The sequence below is a fragment of the Bombina bombina genome, chromosome 7 (assembly GCF_027579735.1).
Source record: "Bombina bombina isolate aBomBom1 chromosome 7, aBomBom1.pri, whole genome shotgun sequence".
NCBI lineage: Eukaryota > Metazoa > Chordata > Amphibia > Anura > Bombinatoridae > Bombina > Bombina bombina.
This window is the reverse complement of record NC_069505.1, coordinates 421329745-421353454: the sequence shown is the minus strand read 5'-3', so window position 1 is coordinate 421353454 and position 23710 is coordinate 421329745. Positions and strand designations below refer to the sequence as shown.

The following is a 23710-nucleotide window of genomic DNA, read 5'->3' as shown; positions in this document are numbered from 1 at the left end:
TACTTCTATCATCGCTAAGGAACTCCTTGTTCATCCCTGATTATTGATGTAAGCCACAGTCGTAATGTTGTCCGACCGGAATCTGATGAAAGTGGCCGAAGCCAACTGAGGCCAAGCCTGAAGTGCATTGAATATTACTCACAACTCTAGGATATTGATGGGAAGTAGAGACTCCGTTCGAGTCTTGTTCTCTGGCCTAGAGTCATTTGAGGAGACAAAATTGTAAAGTCTCCAAACCACAGACGGAACATGGTCAGTTGCAGAGACCGGAAATGAAAACGAGCAAACGGTATGATGTCCATTACCGCCACCATCAATCCGAATACCACCAGGAACTGGGCCACGGAAGACGAGGAATAAGCTAAAAAGCTCGACAAGTATCCAGAATCATAGTCCTTTTGACCCCTGTCAGAAAAAATTCCGTGGACACAGTCGATCAGAGATCCCATCTGTGGAATAAACGATTCTGCAGAATTACCTTCCACCCGTGAGTCCTCAGGAAGAACCTGGTTAGGTGGAAAGACGCCTGGAGAGAATAACGTCCAGAGGAGGCACCACCTCAATGCCCTGCAGTCGTAGTACCGCCAGTAGAGACCCTAGAACCTTTGTGAAAATTCTGGGTGCCGTGGCAGACCAAAAGGAAAAGCAACAAACCGAAAAAGATAGTCCAGAAAGGTAAACTCTCGGAAACTTGTGATGACCTCTGTGGATAGACACATGCAGATATGCATCCTCGGATCCACTGCTTTCACAAAGTGACCCTCCTGAAGCAATGGAAGGATAGCGCAAATAGTATTCATCCGGAACAATGGAGCACCGAGAGGCATGTCTAGACTCCTGAGGTCTAAATAGGCCCGAGGGACTTTTCCCTTAAGGGAATTTCAAAACAAATGGGACTAAGACCCCAGCACCTGTTCCAGTATAGGAACGGAACTAATTACTCCTGGAAAGGAGAGATTTCAGGTAAGAGAGGTCTTCTTAAGCAAGGGAAGAACGCCTCTCCTCTGACCCGGTCCTGGGTCGGGTGCAAAGTCTCCATGCTGACTTGGAAACAGCAGCAGGCTCCTAGGATTGTTAACCTCTGATCCAAGAGAGGGTGGGACTCCTGAGAGGATTAGATAGTTTCCTTCTATGTCGATAAAGAAGAGGAGTCGCCCTTGCTAAGGCAAATTCTGTAGCCTGCAAATCATGGTTTAGGTGAGGTTATTTGTAACCCACCAGTGAAAATGGACTCGCTGTGTGGAACACATAGCCGCAGCTGGATTCCTTCAGCTTTTAAGCAGGAAAGTTTACCACTAGTCCATTGTGGGAAACCATAGCTGATTCATATACCCCAAAATTAAAATCCAACTATCCTCTAAGGGTATAGTAGATCAAATAGCTAAAGCAAAGAATGTATGTGTACATATATCTTGGGTACTGGAAATGCGCGACTAATCCCCCGTAAGGGACTCGAGGCGCAGCTCAGTCTATCAACCTCGGAAGAATGAAAGACTGAGTGGAACCTGCCGGGGAATGAACCTGCAACCCATGGGTTGCTACAGAGCTCAGCCACAGTGTTCTTAGTATGCAGAGCTAGTTATCCGGCTCTTCCACCCGAGAGCAGCTACTGTGAAAGAAACCTTGCTTCACTGAACATTATAGTACCCCTAGCGCTTTCCCTGCAGCAAGGGAGAAAGTAACAATACTCTCAAAAAATCAAAGGGGTGTGGAGGAGCCAACTGTGAAGGGAACAAGACGTGTTTCTGCTGAGCTCCCGGTCCTAATCGCATTAAAAGAAGGGTTAATGCAAAATGTTGCTATTTGGATGCTTAAGACTGACTCCTAATATGCCTACATGGGCTAGCAAAGAACTTGGGTGATCGTTTGGACTTCTTTAGGTCAGCGAGTTTGATAACATTTAAGCCATGAAGGAGGCCTCAGCCATGTGGGTGTCTGAGATGGCTCAGATCCTGTACGATCATTTTCATAGCCTAGCGCTGGCACTGCGTGAGGCCCTAGCGGACGTCGCTTTACAAAATGCTGCACATTTACCAGTAGATGCATCTTGTGCAGATCGTTATTATGGAAGAATCGCATCTGGATCTTACAATGGCGGATGCGCAGATGAGCATGTCACGCCTTCTGGGCAAGATGTCTCAATTTCTGGCGGTGATACTGCTTCAAGCCACAAGCCGGGCTGCATGGAGGGCGATGTGGATCTGAGCCATCCTAATGAGAGGGGTGATGTAACGGAACTTGCAATGTTGCTCAGTGCTTCTCTCTATCATAAGGAGGATCCGAGGCGACATTATGTTGTTAACACAGGGGCCTTCTCATTATTTCTTAAGAGCAATGGCACTTTCAATATTAAGGCTAAGCCTACCGACCTATTTCTGGAACATACAGGAGACAGTGATCCCCAATTGAGACCACAGTGTATTTCGTCTATCCTATGTCTCCTATCTGAAATGGAGGTGCTCTGGAGCCCTGAGAGACTTGCTTCTAGCATGCCTAAAATCAGAGTAGGTTAAAATTTTGTCAGGGTACACAGATCACAGAACCGGAGTTGGACTGGCACTGTGAGACGTTAAGACACCTAGCTAACAAAACCTTTCTTTTGGAAGTATTAGGTACCATGGAGAATAGGGCCTTTTAAAGACACTATTATTATAGTTCTGATGGTTATTTTTTGCTTTGAGTTTTAACATTATTGATCTATGAATGTCTAAACAAGCATAGCGAGTTTATTTTATATGTGTATACTTCATTTGTATTTTAGCTATGAAGATAAATATATGCTTGACTGTAGTGGGATTATACTTTTCTACTCATTCCTGGATATACAGCTCAGAGACTGCCTCTGTTTATATATTGATTGTCAAGTGGCAGGCGTAGGACTTTGGGTGGCTCTCAGCTCTATATGTCTAGATGGATTGTGATGTCATATTATTGTCACTTAAAGCTGTTTAATATGCATGTTATTTGTTATGCGCTATTTACTGCCCTATACCAAGTTACTATACAGATATAAGATAGCACATATACCTTAGCTATACACACATAGTTCATTAAATGTTGTCCTGTCCTCTTTGGTTGGGGGCTGAACCTCCTCTATCTACAGTTACTTAACTCTCCAATCCCGCCACACAAATATTCTAAGGCTGCTACAAGAGAGAATAAATACACCTAGCTTATTTGGATCATGGTTACCCCTTCTCACACCTTTGTTACTTTATTATATTCAGTTTACCACCTCTTCCCCCCCCCCCCCCCCATAATGTACCTTCCTAATTGGAAGAGCTACTTAAAGGGACAGTCTAGGCCAAAATAAACTTTCATGATTCAGATAGAGCATGTCATTTTAAACATTTTTCCAATTTACTTTTATCACCAATTTTGCTTTGTTCTCTTGGTATTCTTAGTTGAAAGCTTAACCTAGGAGGTTCATATGCTAATTTCTTAGACCTTGAAGCCCACCTCTTTCAGATTGCATTTTAACAGTTTTTCACCACTAGAGGGTGTTAGTTCACATATTCCATATAGATAACACTGTGCTCGTGCACGTGAAGTAATCTGGGAGCAGGCACTGATTGGCTAGACTGCAAGTCTGTCAAAAGAACTGAAAAAAGGGGCAGTTTGCAGAGGCTTAGATACAAGATAATCACAGAGGTTAAAAGTATATTATTATAACTGTGTTGGTTTTGCAAAACTGGGAAATGGGTAATGAAGGTATTATCTATCTTTTAAAACAATAAAAATTCTGGTGTAGACTGTCCCTTTAAACTGTTTATCTTATATGTACCGCAACCTTTTATTTTGAAAGTATTATTGTGACATTTTTCTATTTCATTTATGCTACCTTTCTTTTTGTTTTAATGTGAGGTATGTATTTTGTATCGCTAAATTTGTCTGAGATCTAATGGCTATGACTATATCTCTAAGAGTATATCAGATATGAAAATATTTGAAAATGTCCTAGTTTCTTAGCAACAAAAAAATGGAAAATTTGAGGTTTATTTTCAATTTGTGTTTACTATTTTTGATATTCAACAAACTGAACCCTATATGAAGATATAGCGGTTATAACTCTCTCTCAAAAAAAACAAAAAAAAACAAAGGGGGTTTGTGGAGGAATAGCAAGGCACCTGGTAATCCACATCAGTATAAAACCTGAACGTTCAAGTCACAACCCTATTCACTCTTATTAGATAAGATGAATTACTGTGACTGCAAAGGATATCAAAAATATGAAATGTGCACTGCTTTATTGAATTTATAATAAATAATCTCCAGACTCCAGCTAAATCTAGAGGAGTCTGCCCTCTACCGGATTGAACCCCAATAAATAGTAGGATCCGGTTTATAGAAACATTCTTAAGTGCTTTTGTGCTCGGGAAGCTGCCCTGCTGCTATTTTTACTAACGCAGCAAAAAAGGCATCCCCTAGAGAGCTGAAACATAATCAAAAGTCCCTCTGCTGAACAAGCAGAGAAGACCTTTTCCAGTATCAAAAGGCGCGCAAACAAAGGCGCGAAACTTAAGCCCCTGAAACATAAACAAAGTCCCTCTGTCGAACAAGCAGAGAAGACCTCTTCCGGCATCAAAAGGCGCGCAAACAGACGCGAAACTAAGCCCCGCCCATCGTGGGCGTAACTCACCAAATCTTCCCGGACGACTTAAAGAATTAAAAAAAATTAATTAATTAATTTAAGAAACAAACAACTTCCCAGCAGGCTACAAATTAAAACAAGCCATTGGGAACCTTAAGACTTGGTTATGAACATCGTAAATCTCCCTGTCGGCTGAATAAGTCATAGGGAGCAAAACTTGTACCAAGCATATCTAACCCTTCACATTGAAGAAAAAACGCCCTCCCCATCGGCTGCCAGTAATATAATACAAGCCGTTATGAGCAGGGATAAATACCATTCGGCAGCATAGATCTATGCCGAACTAATATAAACCTCCCTGGCGGCTGCTAATCTTAGTATTGTAAGCCGTAGGGGACGAAGTCTGCACTAACCATAACAGATTGCATGATGAGACACTATAAAACTCCGTCGGCTGCAAATTATCGTAAGCTATAGGAAGCAAAACATTCATGCCCAATACCTTCCGAACCTCCCTGTCGGCTGCTAAATATACAACAGTAAGCCATCTGGAGTAGGGACATGGACTAGTCATTATAAACCTGCTTAGCTTCCCTGATCAAGCAGGAGCTGATATGCAGGACAATTACGTGATAGACACATAATCAGTAATAATAATACCTGTCGGCTGCTAATTGTTTAATATCGGAAGCTGATGGAAGCATAAACAGTCAGACATCACAATCCTATATCGGCTGCTAAATTTAGTTTCATAGAGTCGTGAAAAGCATTAGCATAGCCTCCCTGTCGGCTGCTACATTTTAGCAGTGTAAGCCGTTGGGGACAGAGACATGAAATATACATGCATTTGCTTAATAGAAATAACCCTTGCAACCGGCTGCGACTCTCAGGATCGGAAGCCATGGAGAGCAGGGACATATACCAATTAATCTAACTCCTCCATACTGAAGAGGAATAAACCTCCCCGTCAGCCGTTAATGTAGAAATGTATGCTGTTGGGAGCCGTGACACGTAGCATACAGGATGCCCCGTAATAATATAAACCTCCCTATGGCTGTTAACTATAGTTTATTGCCAGTCGTTAGGAGGACTTGACCAAACATGTACATTCATGCTGAAAACGACGAAGCCCTGTCTGCTGCCATCTGTTAATACAAGCTGAAGGGAACAGAGAATATGGCAGACGTTTTCTTTACCAAAATAACACAGAGCCACTCTCACGTCCTAGCAGCCACTGCCCAATAACTTACCCCCTCTTAGGGATACAGTTATCCATAAATATATAGTGCCAAATATTTCTGTGTACCAGTCCAGAAACCGAAATTCAGCACTTACCTGAAACCCTGCCCGGCAGTAAGCCAGTCCACCCGGCTTACGAGGCTCTCAAGTTCTCCTCACATTGGCCTGTGGAAATAACAAAAGGTACTGAGTCTCTCTCTCTCTCTCTCTCTCAGACTTTTGCAGGTAGGGCAGCAACATATGTATGGGAGGCGCAGTGAGAATGTCCCACAAGTTCCCATCGCTTTAAAGCCACCAAATGCTTCTCTTTGTACTGAAGAGACTGATCTGGTCCAGGCTACACCCCAGAACAAGTAGTACACTGAGGCACCACTTTTAAAAATAATAAACTCTTGATTGAAGAATCTATAACACCTCACTTTGTCTCTTCCTATTACTAACACAGGCAAAGAGAATGACTGGGTTGGGAGGGAAGGGAGGAGCTATTTATACAGCGCTGCTGTGGAGCTCTTTGCTGCCTCCTGCTGACCAGGAGGCGTAATCTCACAAGTAAGGATGAAATCCGTGGACTCATCGTATCTTGAAAAAGAAATTGTATTCTCTATCTGAATCATGAAATATTTTTGGGGAGTTTTATGTCCCTTTTAAATTATTTATTTGGCATAATACTTGCAAACAAAAGGAGGATTATCATATAACAGTGATTGGATGAATTACTGAATAGACATTTTCTTTAATTTAAATTATGAATCCTGATGTATAAGGAATTATGTATTAGTGATTTTAATATTGCACATGTTATATAGGCACTTGGCACTTTCACTTATATAAGTTATATATCATACCAATTGCTATATATTGCACATTCACCATGATACTAACTTTTTTTTTTTTACCTATATTATTATAATTGCACAGGTCAATTTACAATATATCTTTGCTTATAAATGCAAGGTATTTTAGCAACCTATGTTACTTTACATTATAATATAATAGGCTGATTGTGAAACACATTCATTCACAAACCGAAGGCATTATAGCCATCAACTCTTCTTTAGTCTAGGATTTTTTTTATGTTTGTTGCACTTTCCGTTACTAGGGTTGTGTATATATTATATATGTGTTTACAATAGGATATTATTTTTTAGACCGAGGAGTACTATTACATGACCGGTCATTAGGTTACAATTTGTCTTCTATTCACTAGGCCATACAGATTTTAAAAAATAGCCATGTATTATTTTATATTAATAAATGTTATTAGATTTTTAACTTTTGTGATTTTTTTCTTTTCTTCCCATTTTTGTTTTCTTCTGTTATGTGTGATCAGTCCACGGGTCATCATTACTTCTGGGATATAACTCCTCCCCAACAGGAAATGCAAGAGGATTCACCCAGCAGAGCTGCATATAGCTCCTCCCCTCTACGTCACTCCCAGTCATTCTCTTGCACCCAGCAACTAGATAGGATGTGTGAGAGGACTATGGTGATTATACTTAGTTTTTATAACTTCAATCAAAAGTTTGTTATTTTACAATAGCACCGGAGCGTGTTATTGCCTCTCTGGCAGAGTTTGAAGAAGAATCTACCAGAGTTTTTTACTATGATTTTAACCGGAGTAGTTAAGATCATATTGCTGTTTCTCGGCCATCTGAGGGAGGTAAAAGCTTCAGATCAGGGGACAGCGGGCAGATGAATCTGCATTGAGGTATGTAGCAGTTTTTATTTTCTGAATGGAATTGATGAGAAAATCCTGCCATACCGTTATAATGACATGTATGTATACTCTACACTTCAGTATTCTGGGGATGGTATTTCACCGGAATTACTCTGTTAAAAGTACATTAAACCTTTTAATAGGTATTTATTATGTTAAACGTTTTTGCTGGAATGTAGAATCGTTTGCATTTTCTGAGGTACTGAGTGAATAAATATTTGGGCATTATTTTTCCACTTGGCAGTTGCTTGTTTTAATTGTGACAGTTTCGTTTCTCTCTCACTGCTGTGTGTGAGGGGGAGGGGCCGTTTTTGGCGCTCTTTGCTACGCATCAAAAAATTCAAGTCAGTTACTCTTGTATTTCCTGCATGATCCGGTTCATCTCTAACAGATCTCAGGGGTCTTCAAACTTCTTTGGAGGGAGGTAGATTCTCTCAGCAGAGCTGTGAGACTTATATATTGACTGTGATTAAAAACGTTGCTCTGTAATTTTTATTTTTCAAATTTAATTATTGTTACTTTACTAATGGGAACAAACCTTTGCTAAAAGTTGTGTTGTTTTTAAGGATTGATGCTATAACTGTTTTTCAGTTCATTATTTCAACTGTCATTTAATCGTTTAGTGCTCTTTGAGGCACAGTACGTTTTTGTTAAATAAGATTGTAACCAAGTTGCAAGTTTATTGCTAGTGTGTTAAACATGTCTGATTCAGAGGAAGATATCTGTGTCATTTGTTCCAATGCCAAGGTGGAGCCCAATAGAAATTTATGTACTAACTGTATTGATGCTACTTTAAATAAAAGCCAATCTGTACAAATTGAACAAATTTCACCAAACAGCGAGGGGAGAGTTATGCCGACTAACTCGCCTCACGTGTCAGTACCTGCATCTCCCGCCCGGGAGGTGCGTGATATTATGGCGCCTAGTACATCTGGGCGGCCATTACAGATAACATTACAAGATATGGCTACTGTTATGACTGAAGTTTTGGCTAAATTACCAGAACTAAGAGGCAAGCGTGATCACTCTGGGGTGAGAACAGAGTGCGCTGATAATACTAGGGCCATGTCTGATACTGCGTCACAGCTTGCAGAACATGAGGACGGAGAGCTTCATTCTGTGGGTGATGGTTCTGATCCAAACAGATTGGATTCAGATATTTCAAATTTTAAATTTAAATTGGAGAACCTCCGTGTATTACTAGGGGAGGTTTTAACGGCTCTTAATGATTGTAACACTGTTGCAATACCAGAAAAATTGTGTAGGTTGGATAAATACTTTGCGGTACCGGCGAGTACTGACGTTTTTCCTATACCTAAGAGACTAACTGAAATTGTTACTAAGGAGTGGGATAGACCCGGTGTGCCGTTCTCACCCCCTCCAATATTTAGAAAGATGTTTCCAATAGACGCCACCACACGGGACTTATGGCAAACGGTCCCTAAGGTGGAGGGAGCAGTTTCTACTTTAGCTAAGCGTACCACTATCCCGGTGGAGGATAGCTGTGCTTTTTCAGATCCAATGGATAAAAAATTAGAGGGTTACCTTAAGAAAATGTTTGTTCAACAAGGTTTTATATTGCAACCCCTTGCATGCATCGCGCCGATTACGGCTGCGGCAGCATTTTGGATTGAGTCTCTGGAAGAGAACCTTAGTTCAGCTACGCTGGACGACATTACGGACAGGCTTAGAGTCCTTAAACTAGCTAATTCATTCATTTCGGAGGCCGTAGTACATTTAACCAAACTTACGGCTAAGAACTCAGGATTCGCCATTCAGGCACGTAGGGCGCTGTGGCTAAAATCCTGGTCAGCTGATGTAACTTCTAAGTCCAAATTACTTAATATACCTTTCAAGGGGCAATCTTTATTTGGGCCCGGTTTGAAAGAAATTATCGCTGACATTACAGGAGGTAAGGGCCACGCCCTGCCTCAAGACAAAGCCAAAGCTAAGGCTAGACAGTCTAATTTTCGTCCCTTTCGGAATTTCAAAGCAGGAGCAGCATCAACTTCCACTGCACCAAAACAGGAAGGAGCTGTTGCTCGTTACAGACAAGGCTGGAAACCTAACCAGTCCTGGAACAAGGGCAAGCAGGCCAGGAAACCTGCTGCTGCCCCAAAGACAGCATGAACCTAGGGCCCCCGATCCGGGACCGGATCTAGTGGGGGGCAGACTCTCTCTCTTCGCCCAGGCCTGGGCAAGAGATGTTCAGGATCCCTGGGCGCTAGAGATCATATCTCAGGGATACCTTCTAGACTTCAAATTCTCTCCCCCAAGAGGGAGATTTCATCTGTCAAGGTTGTCAACAAACCAGATAAAGAAAGAAGCGTTTCTACGCTGTGTACAAGATCTGTTATTAATGGGAGTGATCCATCCGGTTCCGCGGTCGGAACAAGGACAAGGGTTTTACTCAAACCTGTTTGTGGTTCCCAAAAAAGAGGGAACTTTCAGGCCAATCTTGGATTTAAAGATCCTAAACAAATTCCTAAGAGTTCCATCGTTCAAAATGGAAACTATTCGGACAATCTTACCCATGATCCAAAAGGGTCAGTACATGACCACAGTGGATTTAAAGGATGCTTACCTTCACATACCGATTCACAAAGATCATTACCGGTATCTAAGGTTTGCCTTCTTAGACAGGCATTACCAGTTTGTAGCTCTTCCATTCGGATTGGCTACGGCTCCAAGAATCTTCACAAAGGTTCTGGGTGCCCTTCTGGCGGTACTAAGACCGCGAGGAATTTCGGTAGCTCCGTACCTAGACGACATTCTGATACAAGCTTCAAGCTTTCAAACTGCCAAGTCTCATACAGAGTTAGTTCTGGCATTTCTAAGGTCGCATGGATGGAAAGTGAACGAAAAGAAGAGTTCTCTCTTTCCTCTCACAAGAGTTCCATTCTTGGGGACTCTTATAGATTCTGTAGAAATGAAGATTTATCTGACAGAAGACAGATTAACAAAGCTTCTAAATGCATGCCGTGTCCTTCATTCCATTCAACTCCCGTCAGTAGCTCAATGCATGGAGGTGATCGGCTTAATGGTAGCAGCAATGGACATAGTACCCTTTGCACGTCTACATCTCAGACCGCTGCAATTGTGCATGCTGAGTCAGTGGAATGGGGATTACTCAGACTTGTCCCCTACTCTGAATCTGGATCAAGAGACCAGAAACTCTCTTCTATGGTGGCTTTCTCGGCCACATCTGTCCAGGGGGATGCCATTCAGCAGGCCGGACTGGACAATTGTAACAACAGACGCCAGCCTACTAGGTTGGGGCGCTGTCTGGAATTCTCTGAAGGCTCAGGGACAATGGAATCAGGAGGAAAGTCTCCTGCCAATAAACATTCTGGAATTAAGAGCAGTTCTCCATGCCCTTCTGGCTTGGCCCCAGTTAAAAACTCGGGGGTTCATCAGGTTTCAGTTGGACAACATCACGACTGTAGCTTACATCAACCATCAAGGAGGGACAAGAAGCTCCCTAGCAATGATGGAAGTATCAAAGATAATTCGCTGGGCAGAGTCTCACTCTTGCCACCTGTCAGCAATCCACATCCCGGGAGTGGAGAACTGGGAGGCGGATTTCTTGAGTCGCCAGACTTTTCATCCGGGGGAGTGGGAACTTCATCCGGAGGTCTTTGCCCAAATACTTCGACGTTGGGGCAAACCAGAGATAGATCTCATGGCGTCTCGCCAGAACGCCAAACTTCCTCGCTACGGGTCCAGATCCAGGGATCCGGGAGCGGTTCTGATAGATGCCTTGACAGCACCTTGGAACTTCGGGATGGCTTATGTGTTTCCACCCTTCCCGCTGCTTCCTCGATTGATTGCCAAAATCAAACAGGAGAGAGCATCAGTGATTCTAATAGCGCCTGCATGGCCACGCAGGACTTGGTATGCAGATCTAGTGGACATGTCATCCTGTCCGCCTTGGTCTCTACCTCTAAGACAGGACCTTCTGATACAGGGTCCATTCAAACATCAAAATCTAACTTCTCTGAAGCTGACTGCTTGGAAATTGAACGCTTGATTTTATCAAAACGTGGTTTTTCTGAGTCGGTTATTGATACCCTGATACAGGCTAGGAAGCCTGTTACCAGAAGGATTTACCATAAGATATGGCGTAAATACCTATACTGGTGCGAATCCAAAGGTTACTCCTGGAGTAAGGTTAGGATTCCTAGGATATTGTCCTTTCTACAAGAAGGTTTAGAAAAGGGTTTATCGGCTAGCTCATTAAAGGGACAGATCTCAGCTCTGTCCATCTTGTTACACAGGCGTCTGTCAGAAAATCCAGACGTCCAGGCCTTTTGTCAGGCTTTAGCTAGGATCAAGCCTGTGTTTAAAACTGTTGCTCCGCCATGGAGTTTAAACTTAGTTCTTAACGTTTTACAGGGTGTTCCGTTTGAACCCCTTCATTCCATTGATATAAAATTGTTATCTTGGAAAGTTCTATTTTTAATGGCTATTTCCTCGGCTCGAAGAGTCTCTGAGTTATCAGCCTTACATTGTGATTCTCCTTATCTGATTTTTCACTCAGACAAGGTAGTTCTGCGTACTAAACCTGGGTTCTTACCTAAGGTAGTCACTAACAGGAATATCAATCAAGAGATTGTTGTTCCATCCTTGTGTCCAAATCCTTCTTCAAAGAAGGAACGTCTTCTACACAATCTGGATGTAGTTCGTGCCCTCAAGTTCTACTTGCAGGCAACTAAGGATTTTCGACAAACGTCTTCCCTGTTTGTCGTGTATTCTGGTCAGAGGAGAGGTCATAAGGCTTCGGCTACCTCTCTCTCCTTCTGGCTTCGTAGCATAATTCGTTTAGCCTATGAGACTGCTGGACAGCAGCCTCCTGAAAGAATTACAGCTCATTCTACTAGAGCTGTGGCTTCCACTTGGGCCTTTAAGAATGAGGCCTCTGTTGAACAGATTTGCAAGGCTGCAACTTGGTCTTCGCTTCATACTTTTTCCAAATTTTACAAATTTGACACTTTTGCTTCTTCGGAGGCTATTTTTGGGAGAAAGGTTCTTCAGGCAGTGGTTCCTTCTGTATAATGAGCCTGCCTATCCCTCCCGTCATCCGTGTACTTTTGCTTTGGTATTGGTATCCCAGAAGTAATGATGACCCGTGGACTGATCACACATAACAGAAGAAAACATAATTTATGCTTACCTGATAAATTCCTTTCTTCTGTTGTGTGATCAGTCCACGGCCCGCCCTGTTTTAAGGCAGGTAAATATCTTTTAAATTATACTCCAGTCACCACTTCACCCTTGGTTTCTCCTTTCTCGTTGATTCTTGGTCGAATGACTGGGAGTGACGTAGAGGGGAGGAGCTATATGCAGCTCTGCTGGGTGAATCCTCTTGCATTTCCTGTTGGGGAGGAGTTATATCCCAGAAGTAATGATGACCCGTGGACTGATCACACAACAGAAGAAAGGAATTTATCAGGTAAGCATAAATTATGTTTTTTTATAGATTTTTTTTTTTTTTTTTATATATATTATTCAGACCCCGTAGCTGTATAGCGCACTAATACTACTCACTCTTTGTAATATTTGTTACAGTAAAAAGGCCTCATTTAACCCAAAGGCAGAACATGCTGTGATCTGAGATGTCATCGCAGAAAATGCAGCAAGTCTGCAGAAAGAATGGAACACATGCAAGAACTGTTGGCACTTTCACTTTGCAGCCCAGATCCACATTAGACTGTTCTCTTCAAACAGAGCTTTGCTCTGGCTGTGCTGTGTACGTTTTCCTTAACACAGTGCATCCAGAGCAAAGCAGCAGTGACTGTCTCAGGGAAAAATTGATAATAGGAGTAAATTAAAAAGTTGCTTAAAATTGCTGCTCTATCTGAATCGCAAAAGAAAAAAATTGGGTTCAGTGTCCCTTTTAACAATTTGTTTTTGTCTGCAGCTAATTTGCAATCCAATTTTCCAATGCTGCACTTTATTAAAACTTTAAAAACTGCTTTACTCATTGAGCTGTGATGCTTTAGTGTAACTATTTTAAAATTGAACTTTATTTCAAAATGACCTGCAGAAAAGTTTTCACCAAAAAGATCTCATCTCAGAAAGTGAAGAAAAGTTCTGTCTCTTAGGGCCTCAACTGTTCTTGGTTTTTTAATCTGTCAATGTCCGGCAGTTTAGTTATTCCCAGGTAGTCATTAAAGGGACAGCAAATTAAAAAAAAAAAAAAAATCATTTCTTTTGCATGATGTACTGAGTCCACGGATTCATCCTTACTTTTGGGATATTATCCTTCCTAACAGGAAGTGGCAAAGAGAGCACCACAGCAGAGCTGTCTATATAGCTCCCCCCTTAACTCCACCCCCCCCCCCCCCAGTCATTCTCTTTGCCGGCTCTAAGCAGGAAGGGTAAAGTGAAAGAGGTGTTAAGCTGTTAGTTTTATTTTATCTTCAATCAAGTGTTTGGTTTTTTTAAATGGTACCGGTGTTGTACTATTTACTCTCAGGCAGGACATAGATGAAGATTTCTGCCTGGAGGATTATGATTTTAGCATTTGTAACTAAGGTCCACTGCTGTTCCCACAGAAGCTGAGGAGTACAGGAAAACTTCAGTGTGAGGAACGGTTGCTTGCTATACAGCAATGAGGTATGTTCAGTCATATTTTCTGCAGAGACTGCGTTAACTCAGGCTGACAGTATCCCCATTAGGGGAAGGGTAAGCAGTAATCCTAGTGTTATAAGAGGCTTTACTAGCTTGCATAAAGGGCTATTTTTTTGGGCACTCAGTTTGTATATGAGAGATTGGGACAAACGTTTGTGTGTTCTGGGAGTAGCGTTTTTTATTTTGATGGGACATTTGCTTGAGGGTTCATTTGGCTTATTTGGGGTTGTTATAACCCACATGGCTTTCAGACAAGGTTTGTTGGATTTGTGTAGGCCCCAGCAACATCGAGTGCGGTGGGCGGGGCCTATTTTCGTGCCTCAGTTGCGCATTTAGTTATACAGTCAAGCAGCAAGCAACTTCTCCAGAGGTCCTGATATTCTTCTGAGGGCCTAATCGAAGCTTTAACCTCATATTATCGTTCCCTAAGGGCAGGTAGGGCCACAGCAGAGCTGTGGCAAGGTGCCAATAGGGGTTTTAACCGGTTTTAGTCATTTATCAATCCGTTTTTTTCATTTGGGGGTTTATTTCTTATTTACTTGTGGTGCAATCCTTCTAAAGCTTAGTGGGTACACTGTTAAAATTTCGGAAAATTTGAAGCAATTTTAACCTGTTTTGCAGTTTGTGTATGCCTTTTTTTCTCTTAAAGACACAGTACCGTTTTTGTAAATTGTGTTTTTTTCATTAAATAAAAGTGTTTTCTAAGCTTGCTTGCCTCATTGCCTGTTAAACATGTCTGACATTGAGGAAACTCATTGCTCAATTTGTTTAGAAGCCACTGTGGAACCCCCTCTTAGAATGTGCCCCACTTGTACTGATATGTCTATAAATTGCAAACAGCGTATTTTGACTTATAAAAATTTGGCATTAGATTATAAACAGACAGAAGGAAATCAGGTTTTGCCATCTAGTTCTCCCCAAGTGTCACAACCAGTAACGCCCGCACAAGTGACGCCAAGTACTTCTAGTGCGTCTAATTCTTTCACCTTGCAAGATATGGCTTCAGTTATGAATACTACCCTCACAGAGGTTTTATCTAAACTGCCAGGGTTGCCAGGGATGCACAGTAGCTCTGGGTTAATGTTCTGAGGTAGGGATGAGGGATTTGCTGTCTGAGGGAGAGATTTCTGATTCAGGAAAGATGTTCCCTCAGACAGATTCAGATATGACGGTATTTAAATTTAAGCTAGAGCACCTCCGCTTATTGCTCAGGGAGGTTTTAGCGACTCTGGATGATTGTGACCCTATTGTAGTTCCAGAGAAATTGTGTAAAATGGACAAATATTTAGAGGTTCCTGTTTACACTGATGTTTTTCCGGTCCCTAAGAGGATTTCGGACATTGTTACTAAGGAGTGGGATAGACCAGGTATTCCGTTCGCTCCCCCTCCTGTTTTTAAGAAAATGTTTCCCATATCTGACACCATAAAGGACTCTTGGCAGTCGGTCCCTAAGGTGGAGGGAGCTATTTCTACTCTGGCTAAGCGTGCAACTATACCTATTGAAGACAGTTGTGCTTTCATTGATCCTATGGATAAAAAATTAGAGGGTCTCCTAAAGAAAATTTTTGTTCATCAAGGTTTTCTTCTTCAACCTATAGCGTGCAGTGTTCCTGTAACCACTGCAGCTGCCTTTTTGGTTTGAGGCTCTAGAAGAGGCTCTTCAGATGGAGACCCCACTAGATGATTCTGGCCCGAATTAAGGCTCTTAAGTTAGATAATTCTTTTATTACAGACGCCGCTTTTCATCTTGCTAAGTTAGGGGCAAAGAATTCAGGTTTTGCCATTTTAGCGCGTAGAGCGTTATGGCTTAAGTCCTGGTCAGCTGATGTGTCATCTAAATCTAAGCTTTTATCCATCCCTTTCAAAGGTAAGACCCTATTCGGGCCTGCACTGAAAGAGATCATTTCAGACATTACTGGAGTGAAGGGTCATGCCCTCCCTCAAGATAAGTCAAATAAGGACAAGGACCAAACAAAATAATTTTCGAAACTTCAAGAGTGGTCCCACTTCATCTTCCTCTGTTGCAAAGCAAGAGGGGAACTTTGCTCAATCCAAGCCAACCTGGAGACCTAATCAGGCTTGGAACAAGGGTAAACAGGCCAAGAAGCCTGCTGTTGCCACTAAGTCAGCATGAAGGGGTAGCCCCCGATCCGGGACCGGATCTAGTAGGGGGCAGACTCTCTCTCTTTGCTCAGGCCTGGGCAAGAGACGTTCAGGATTCCTGGGCAGTAGAAATTGTAACCCAGGGATACCTTCTAGATTTCAAGGAGTCTCCTCCAAGGGGGAGGTTCCATCTTTCTCAATTGTCTGTTAACCCGACAAAAAGAGAGGCAGCGTTAGGCTGTGTAAAAGACCTTTTTACCATGGGAGTGATCTGCCCAGTTCCAAAAGCAGAGCAGGGGCAGGGGTTCTACTCCAATCTGTTTGTGGTTCCCAAAAAAGATGGAAATTTCAGACCAATTCTGGATCTCAAGATCCTAAACCAATTCCTAAGAGTTCCATCCTTCAAGATGGAGACCATTCGTCTATCTTACCATTGATCCAGGAGGGTCTATATATGACCACCGTGGACTTAAAGGATGCGTATCTACACATTCCTATCCACAAAGATCATCACCAGTTCCTCAGGTTCACCTTTCTGGACAAGCATTATCAGTTTGTGGCTCTTCCTTTCGGGTTGGCCACGACGCCACAAATCTTCACAAAGGTGCTAGAGTCCCTTCTGGTGGTTCTAAGGCCGCGGGGCATAGCAGTGGCGCCTTATCTAGACGACATTCTAATTCAAGGGTCGACTTTCCAACTAGCCAAGTCTCACACGGACTTAGTGTTGGCCTTTCTCAGATCTCACGGGTGGAAGGTGAACGTAAAAAAGAGTTTCCCCCTCACAAGAGTTTCATTTCTAGGGACTCTGATAGACTCAGTGGACATGAAAATATTTCTGACGGAGGTCAGAAAATCAAAGATTTTGTCCACCTGCCGAGCTCTTCACTCCATTCCTCGGCCGTCAGTGGCTCAGTGTATGGAGGTAATCGGTCTAATGGTAGCGGCAATGGACATGGTTCTGTTTGCTCGCTTGCATCTATATCCCAGGAGTAGAGAACTGGGAGGCAGATTTTCTAAGTCGTCAGACTTTTCATCCGGGGGAGTGGGAACTCCATCCGGAGGTGTTTGCACAATTTATTCAGCAATGGGGCACACCAGAATTGGATCTGATGGTGTCTCGTCAGAACGCCAAACTTCCTTGTTATGGAGCCAGGTCAAGGGATCCTCAGGCTGTACTGATAGATGCTCTAGCAGTACCCTGGTCGTTCAACCTGGCTTATGTGTTTCCACCTTTCCCTCTCCTTCCACGTCTGATTGCCAGAATCAAACAGGAGAGAGCTTCAGTGATTTTGATAGCGCCTGCGTGGCCACACAGGACTTGGTATGCAGACCTGGTGGACATGTCATCTCTTCCACCATGGTCTCTGCCACTGAGACAGGACCTTCTGATTCAAGGTCTATTCAAGCATCCAAATCTAATTTCTCTGCAACTGACTGCTTGGAGATTGAATGCTTGATTCTATCAAAGTGGGGTTTCTCTGAGTCGGTCATAAATACCTTGATTCAGGCTCTGAAGCCTGTTACCAGGAAAATCTATCATAAGATATGGCGTAAATATCTTTTTTGGTGCGAATCCAAAGGCTTCTCCTGGAGTAAAATCAGGATTCCTAGGATTTTGTCTTTCCTCCAAGAGGGATTGGAGAAAGGATTGTCAGCTAGTTTCCTAAAAGGACAGATATCTGCTCTGTCTATTCTGTTGCACAAGCGTCTGGCAGATGTTCCAGACGTTCGGGCTTTTTGTCAGGCTTTAGGTAGAATTAAGCCTGTGTTTAAACCTGTTGCTCCGCCATGGAGTCTAAATTTAGTTCTTAAAGTTCTTCAGGGGGTTCCGTTTGAACCCATGCATTCCATAGATATTAAGCTTTTATCTTGGAAAGTTTTGTTCCTAGTTGCTATCTCTTCAGCTCGAAGAGTTTCTGAACTATCTGCATTACAATGTGACTCGCCTTATCTTATTTTCCATGCTGATAAGGTGGTTTTGCGTACCAAGCCTGGGTTCCTACCTAAGGTTGTTACTCATAGGAATATCAATCAGGAAATTGTTGTTCCTTCTCTGTGTCCTAATCCTTCTTGTAAGAAGGAACGTCTGTTGCACAACTTGGACGTGGTTCGTGCTTTGAAATTTTATTTGCAGGCAACCAAAGATTTCCGTCAAACATCTTCTTTGTTGTCTATTCTGGAAAGCGTAGGGGTCAAAAGGCTACGGCGACTTCTCTTTCCTTTTGGCTGAAAAGCATCATCCGTTTGGCTTATGAGACTGCTGGACAGCAGCCTCCTGAAAGGATTACAGCTCATTCTACTAGAGCGGTAGCTTCCACATGAGCTTTTAAAAATGATGCTTCTGTTGAACAGATTTGTAAGGCTGCGACTTGGTCTTCACTCTATACTTTTTCAAAATTTTACAAATTTTTATACTTTTGCTTCTTCGGAGGCTATTTTTGGGAGAGAGGTTTTGCAAGCAGTGGTGCCTTCCGTTTAGGTTCCTGTCTTGTCCCCCCCTTCATCCGTGTCCTAAAGCTTTGGTATTGGTATCCCACAAGTAAGGATGAATCCGTGGACTCGGTACATCATGCAAAAGAAAACAAAATTTATGCTTACCTGATAAATTTCTTTCTTTTGCGATGTACCGAGTCCACGGCCCGCCCTGTCTATTCAAGACAGATGGTATTTTTTATTAAAAACTTCAGTCACCTCTGCACCTTATAGTTTCTCCTTTTTCTTCCTTGGCCTTCGGTCGAATGACTGGGGGGTGGAGTTAAGGGGGGAGCTATATAGACAGCTCTGCTATGGTGCTCTCTTTGCCACTTCCTGTTAGGAAGGATAATATTCCACAAGTGAGGATGAATCCGTGGACTCAGTACATCGCAAAAGAGAGAAATTTATCAGGTAAGCATAAATTTTGTTTTTATTATCAAATTTTATTTTGTTCTTTTGGTATCCTTTGTTAAAATGCTTGCTTATATAGGATCCGGGAGTGTGCACGTTTATCCTTTGTATTTTAGCAGGGGACAATGCATAACATTGCTATTAGACATGCAAATATTTATCGGTTTGTAAAGTGAGTGAACAGATTTTATCTCATCCATAATTAATTTAACTAAATAAATGCAAAATTAATTTATTTCGTTTTTTCATTTAAAAGATATGGGAAACTAATTGTAGAAAAAAATGGTTGCAATTACGGGTTCAGTTTGTGGGTTAGAGGGACAGCCAGAGGGTTTGTAAGTTGACTTTAAATGAAGGCTGCAGCACCTTGTAGTAACTTTTCTGCATCTGATGTTATAGTCCCGGCAACAACATGATCACAGCAAGAACTAAATAGATTTAATGTAAAAATGTATGAGGCTAGTAGCTTTTATTTACCGATCCTGGTCCAAAATGTGGGTGAGAGGGAGTCTATTATCTTAGTAGCTGACCTCTACATGCAATAGACTCTAAAGCCACAAATTCTAAATGAAATCTGCTCCAAATGTTTAATTAACAAGTTCAGAGAGGTTTAAATTTTACGAAGGAAATCTTACATCTGTATGAAGTTTAGTAGATTTAGGAGACTCTATTCATTACATGGGTTAACCAAGTTGTTGGTGCATGGGTGTAATTTTATCGTTTGTTGTTTTTGTTGCCTTCCCTGCAGGTGGTGAGAGCTGATCACATACAACTGATGGTGCCCCTCTCTGTGGAGATGAACTTGTGGTCTTGTGTACCAGGAGAAGAAACCATTCTCAACCTCCCGGGCTTCTGTCTGCTTCGCCGGGAGAACCTGGAGTATTTTCCGAGAGGGACTAGCTATTGGGATCGTTGTGTAGTCGGTGGCTACCTCTGCCCCAGGACTGTGGTGGCCACGTTTGAGAAAGTGGTAGCTGGCTCCATCAACTGGCCAGCTATTGGTAGCATGCTGGGTTATGTGATTCGCCCAGTGGTGCCATCTGAGAGCCTTATCTTGGAGGTCCAATATGAGGAGGAGAGGAAACTTTTCATTGACTTTCTGCCGTTGGTGGCTCTCGGGGAGCGAGCAGCAGTTGCCAAATCTCATCGGCTTCCTCGTTATGTAAATATGTGGAGGTTGAGTCAGCGAGGAGCAGAAACTGCAGCTCTGATAGGGCGAGATCACCAGGACTCAGGTTTTCGCTGTCTCTGCCTGAAAATCCTGAAGGCAATATGTCGTTACAACCCTCCTCTTGCACATCTCACAGCTTCACACCTTACCAACATCCTCCTCCACATGTGCGAGATGGAATTAGACTGGTCTCAAGGGGCATTAGCTGACCGGTTTCTCCAGGCAATTAAAGAGACAGTCAGTTACCTGGAAAAGGGCGAGCTGCCTTCTGCCTTAGACCCCAAGGTCAACCTGTTTTCTGAACTCACAGCAGAGGAGGTAGACGAGATGGGCTATTTTCTGTATTGCTCCATATCTGAGCCTGAGCTGCTACTAAGGACAGGGGAGTAAGGCCTGGTGTGGAAATGCTATGAAAATGTTACATGAATAAAATGGTGTTAACATCACCCCTGGAAAGAGGGGCCTCTGTCTAGGGATGAGTCAGGACAAACTAAACTGTGTATTTCTTGTTAATGTCCGGAAGGTGCAATAGTGTGCTAAGGTCGGAAGGGGCAACCCTCCCTGGGGAAAGGTTGGTGTGTACAAATGTAGCTCACAAAATGGGGGTCTAATAGTCGGTACAAAGTGGCAGGCGTGTACTGATGTCCTTGTGCTAATAACATTCTCAGGGCTTTATCTTTTAGAGTTGTCCCTTGCCTGGTACTTTAAGAGGTGGAATTACTTACTTGGTTATAGACAATGTTATATTAAACCCATTGGCTGCCAGGGGTGATTTCAGCTCTCCTGGCAACCAATGGGTTAATGTAAACGTGGCACAGAGTTAACATTGTGATATCTCCTTGTTACCTAAATGAAAAACTTTCTGGAAACTCCCATAGTTTGTATTCCATTTTTTTTAACCCTAGCCAGCTCTGGGATAAGTAGATACTACCTCCTATATCTGATACTTATATACTTTTATCTAGTAGCATATGGTCCTGAGGTTAGTGTGCATAAAGTCACTTGGAATTAGCCTTTCCGGTTGGCACCATTTTATGTGGAGCATGGGATGCACCCAATAACGTGTTTCTTGGAAATAAAGATGCAATATTACATGTGCCACGAGCAGGTTGTTTGCACCTTGGTATGTTTTAGTTCTGATGCATAAGTGTCCACTTGCTGAACGTAGCACAACCTAAACAAATTCACCCAAAGTGGCCTGTCCTGACTGTTAATGTGACCAATGAATATTGTGTTTTTGCCCAGAAGGCATTGGCACTGCCATGATACCAGAGGTGATGTATGGTAGCCTGGTGTTGGAGTCAGTGCCGGAATATGTAAAATTGCATTACAAATCTATACCCAGTGCATGTCGAGCCTTCCCTTCTGGTGCGGAGGTGAGCTGTGTCAGGGTAGCGACTACAATAAGTGTCAGTAAAGTAACACACTGAGGATTGTGACAAATAGTGACTTCACGTAACCTTTATATGGGACTTTTCCTAAATCAACTAAAGTGTGTGGCTTGTGATGTCTGATATCCGGGGGTATTGGTACCTGTAATGTTACTTGGTTTCTGTGTTGTGCACCAACTCAGTAAGGTGAATGGTGTTTATGCTGTCTATGTCTTGATAAAACAGCTAGAGAAACCAACACACTGCTGCACTGTTACCAAGTGTTCTACTGTGATCTGTGCTCAATGCTGGTTTTACACTGCGACTGTGAGCACCAGTGCAGTTCCACAATGACAGCACCAGGTGGAGTAGTTGGTACTAAATACCAATGGGGACACGCATCCTTTTTTTTTTACAGACATTTAGTAGCTGCTGCTAAATAATGAATTTAGTTATTGCTAAAGTGTTTAACCTATACATTTATTGGTAGAGAAAAAAGTCTCTTGTAAAAGCGCAGCGAATATGCAGGTACAAAAATGCGTGATCTGTAAATCTTGGCGTTGTTTTAAACAATCGGTCTGGTACGCTGCGTATAATTTATAGATTCCCACAGAATAGTTTCACAGACATCAAACTTACTAAGTATCTTATGTCTGTAAGCAATTTGTAAATTAAATATCTCACACATACACAAGATTAATATGTGAATCTTACCCCTTGCCCTGCAACACAATATGAACTTATTGGAACTGCAAACGATCCCCATGAAATGTTTGTAATATAAAACTTTGCAATACAGGTATTTATTTAGTATGTTTTTGCTGCAATATACATCTGAAAATTGTGCTTTTTCCTTTCCCATAGTATCTCCATTATCATGCAGATGTTTTCCTAATCCTATAACATTCTCCACAGGGATGGTTTTAGATCAGAGCACAATCGTATATCTGTAACAAACGGTCCATAACAAAAGGAACAGAAATGCCACCTGGATGTTTAAGGTGTATCTCTGGACCTTGTAAAGTTGCTAAGTGCTTGTTTTGCTATGAATTCGGTGTCCTTTTAACCCTTTGATGGTGTGACAGTGTGCAGTGGGCTCAAGCCTCCTGTAATTGGCGTATTTTCTGCTCAGATTATTGCAGAGATAAACAAGTGCTGCGTAATGAACAATAAGATTTCTAGACATTATTTATTGAACACTGCACTACAGTTGTGTCCTATTACAAATGTATTTCCACCCTTTGGTATTCCGCTTGGTGATGTTACATACTAAATGTGTGCACATCAGACTGTTCACGTCTCCTTCCCTGCACTCCCCAGCTAGCGAGGGTTTGTCCTTGAAGTAGCCAAAGCACCTCTGTAATACTTGTCTAGTGTGCCTCCCCAGCTTTTGTGTCCTGTGTATTACATAAGATGTCTTGCCTTGGAAGGTTGTTGTCTGGCCTTAAAGGGACATTCCAGCCAAAATTGTTTGGAATCCACATGGATGCATTTCATTTTGGAATAGAAGAATTTTTATAATATACATGTATTGGCAAAAATGCTTCTGATATATATATATATATAATTTCAAAGATCTATTTAAGTGTGCACCAGCATTTCGAACACTGCACTTGCTCAAGTGCTTGTACCACCTGGTGATTACTCCATTTGTTCATTGCTGAAATGATACAAGCCCCGCTGGCTCTATGAGCAGCTGCATTATTTAAAATGCAGGTGCACTAAGAATATCTAGCTATGGCTCACGTGCAGAGAAAAGATCACAAACAGTTTTACTAGAAGCATTTTAGCTAACATATGTTTTATGTAATTCATTTATGTGCATTTAAATTTTGACCGGAATGTCCCTTTAATTGTGTCTGCCACCCAGAGAGGGCTGCAGAGCTTTTACTATCGGTCTTCTGGAGTTAATGTTAATGTAATTCCTTTACACCAATCTGTGCACACAAATGCAATAACACATGGGAACAGACACTGCGAATCCCTGTAGATTGAGAGAT

The 23710-nt window shown here is 42.3% G+C and overlaps 1 protein-coding gene across 1 annotated transcript in view; it reads left to right on the top strand.

Moving 5' to 3' along the window:
• Positions 1-23710, top strand: part of MIEF1 (mitochondrial elongation factor 1) — a 33588-nt gene that overhangs the window by 9664 nt on the left and 214 nt on the right. The window contains exon 4 of the mRNA XM_053721280.1: positions 19918-23710. This exon is cut by the window's right edge and continues 214 nt beyond it. Within this exon, the coding sequence (XP_053577255.1) occupies positions 19918-20730 (813 nt within the window). The 3' untranslated portion in view covers positions 20731-23710. The remainder of the gene's footprint in view (positions 1-19917) is intronic.